This window comes from Hibiscus syriacus, unplaced genomic scaffold, assembly GCF_006381635.1.
Source record: "Hibiscus syriacus cultivar Baekdansim isolate YM2019G1 unplaced genomic scaffold, ASM638163v2 tig00111053_pilon, whole genome shotgun sequence".
In the NCBI taxonomy this organism is placed as follows: Eukaryota; Viridiplantae; Streptophyta; class Magnoliopsida; order Malvales; family Malvaceae; genus Hibiscus; species Hibiscus syriacus.
The window spans coordinates 514,517-516,396 of record NW_024062964.1 but is presented as its reverse complement, the minus strand read 5'-3'; the positions used below and the strand labels follow the sequence as shown (position 1 = coordinate 516,396).

The 1,880-nt window shown below is 35.6% G+C and overlaps 1 protein-coding gene across 1 annotated transcript; it reads right to left on the bottom strand.

Annotated features, from left to right (window-relative positions):
* Positions 1-285: 285 nt before the first annotated feature.
* On the bottom strand, positions 286-979 carry LOC120151337 (uncharacterized GPI-anchored protein At3g06035-like). The gene is made up of 2 exons (XM_039163837.1): positions 864-979; positions 286-779 (listed from the first exon to the last, which is right to left on the bottom strand). Exons 1-2 carry the CDS (start codon positions 952-954, stop codon positions 286-288), a joined length of 585 nt encoding a protein of 194 aa, XP_039019768.1. The 5' UTR covers positions 955-979.
* Positions 980-1,880: the final 901 nt, after the last annotated feature.

The following is a 1,880-nucleotide window of genomic DNA, read 5'->3' as shown; positions in this document are numbered from 1 at the left end:
TATTTAAAAAAATAAAAAAAAATAACGGTGAACACATAACGTTAAGCACCAATTTTTTAGTATAAAATTGGTTAAGCAACAATTTTTTAGTAAAAAATTGGTTAAGCACCAAATCGTTTTCGAAGTAAAGTTCATGCATTTTTTTTTGTATTAAGCCAAAATTAAATTAAGAACGATGATAAACAATAATTTAAGTACAAATGTGAAAGATTACAAACACAAGGCAAACTTTCCATACAAATTGAAATCACAAACTGGAATAAAAATAAGAAATCCAACCATTTTTCACGCCAAGTTAAGATGAGTAACAAAACCCAACAACAAAAATACGACGTAATAACTTAACCCAAGCTTCCCATAAGAATAAGCTCCATTGGCTAGGGTACCAGTTGGAGTGTTGGAAGCAAGAACCACCACCATCCAATCATCTTCGGAACTTAGACCGATCCCGGTGAAGCTCGAATCGTTGATGAATCTGGAGTACTGTGTCCGAGTGAAGTTTGTAAGAACGAGCGTCGGAACCAGATGCGGCACGCAAACGGGCAGCACCACCACGTCGCTCGTGGTGTTGGTATCGATGTTGCACTTCGATATGGCCGTCGGATAGTCCGTTAATCTGGTTCCATTGCTGGGGTTCGTGCATAGCTGGTTGTCGTCGTCTTCCATGTCGCCGGCGATCTTCTTGGCGACGCAGTTAGCGTTTTTGTTCTTGGCGAATTCCGGAAGGTTCACCGACGTCCTGAAGCTGTTGAGCCCTTGGAGAAGATGGTCTTCCTCATCTGTAGGAAGATGGTAAAAGGATTCAAAACATCAAATTGTGTATATATATATATATATATAGAGAGAGAGAGAGAGGGGTATACCGTCACTATAAACAGGATGAGAAAGCAAGAAAACGGCAAGAACAAGCACAGAGAGGAAGAGGAAAGGTTGTTGAATTGAGGAAGCGGCCATGGAAAAAGCTTCTTCTAACTATTCTTATAAGTTACAGCAAATATCCAAAAAGTCTTTGTTTGCGAGAGAAAAGCTGATAAAAACACAGAGCGAATTGGAAGGTTAGCAGATGGACATAAGGGCAATTAAATAGAAAAGGGAACTGAACTTTGCTATGGGTGCAGCCAACTTTTGTATGAGATAAAAAGATTTATATATGAGAAATGGATAATTCTTCTTCTGTGGATGATGATTGATTTGTCAAGCAGTTTACAGGTGCCGCTTTATGGGATTGTCACTTAACAACGAACCCCGTGCTTTACTGACATTTAAGAGTTCAAGGTTTCTGGGGCTTCTACGTGGACTACATGCAAAAATATTGGATTTTCTATTTTCTTTTTAGGGTTAAAGGCAGGAAGATTCCAGCATAATCCTGCTCTAATGTTCCAAACACAAACTTGAATGCTGTTAATATTATAGATTTTGGCATATTTATATATTTGTATTATACCATGTATTACGTTTTATTTATTTATAGTTTTCCTGCATAAAGCATTTGTATTAAATGTTAGGGTAAATTATATTAATAGTCAATTTATTTTGATTGTTTTTCGTTTTTGTAGTTATCATTTTGTTCATTGAAACAACATTAAAATATTTAAGCCATGAGTGTGAATATGTTAAGAACATATATTGGTGACATTAATAATCACAAATGACACATTGGGTTGAACACTATGTTGAAGAAGAAAAACTTCATTCTTCCCAACTTGAACACTACTAATCTTATAAATAAACCATATGTTAAAAGAAAAGAAAAGAAAAACTTCATTCTTCCCGTCTTTCCAAAAAAAAAAAGTCCCATTTCAAACCAACCCAGATATTGTATAACAAACAAGATTAACGGTATACTTTTATCATCTTCATTTTTTCTCTCTCTCTAACTT

Coding starts and splice junctions, on each gene's coding strand:
- LOC120151337 (XM_039163837.1), bottom strand. CDS start 954: ATGGCCGCTTCCTCAATTCAACAACCTTTCCTCTTCCTCTCTGTGCTT. Junction 780..863: donor TCATCCTGTTTATAGTGACG/GTATACCCCTCT, acceptor ATCTTCCTACAG/ATGAGGAAGACCATCTTCTC.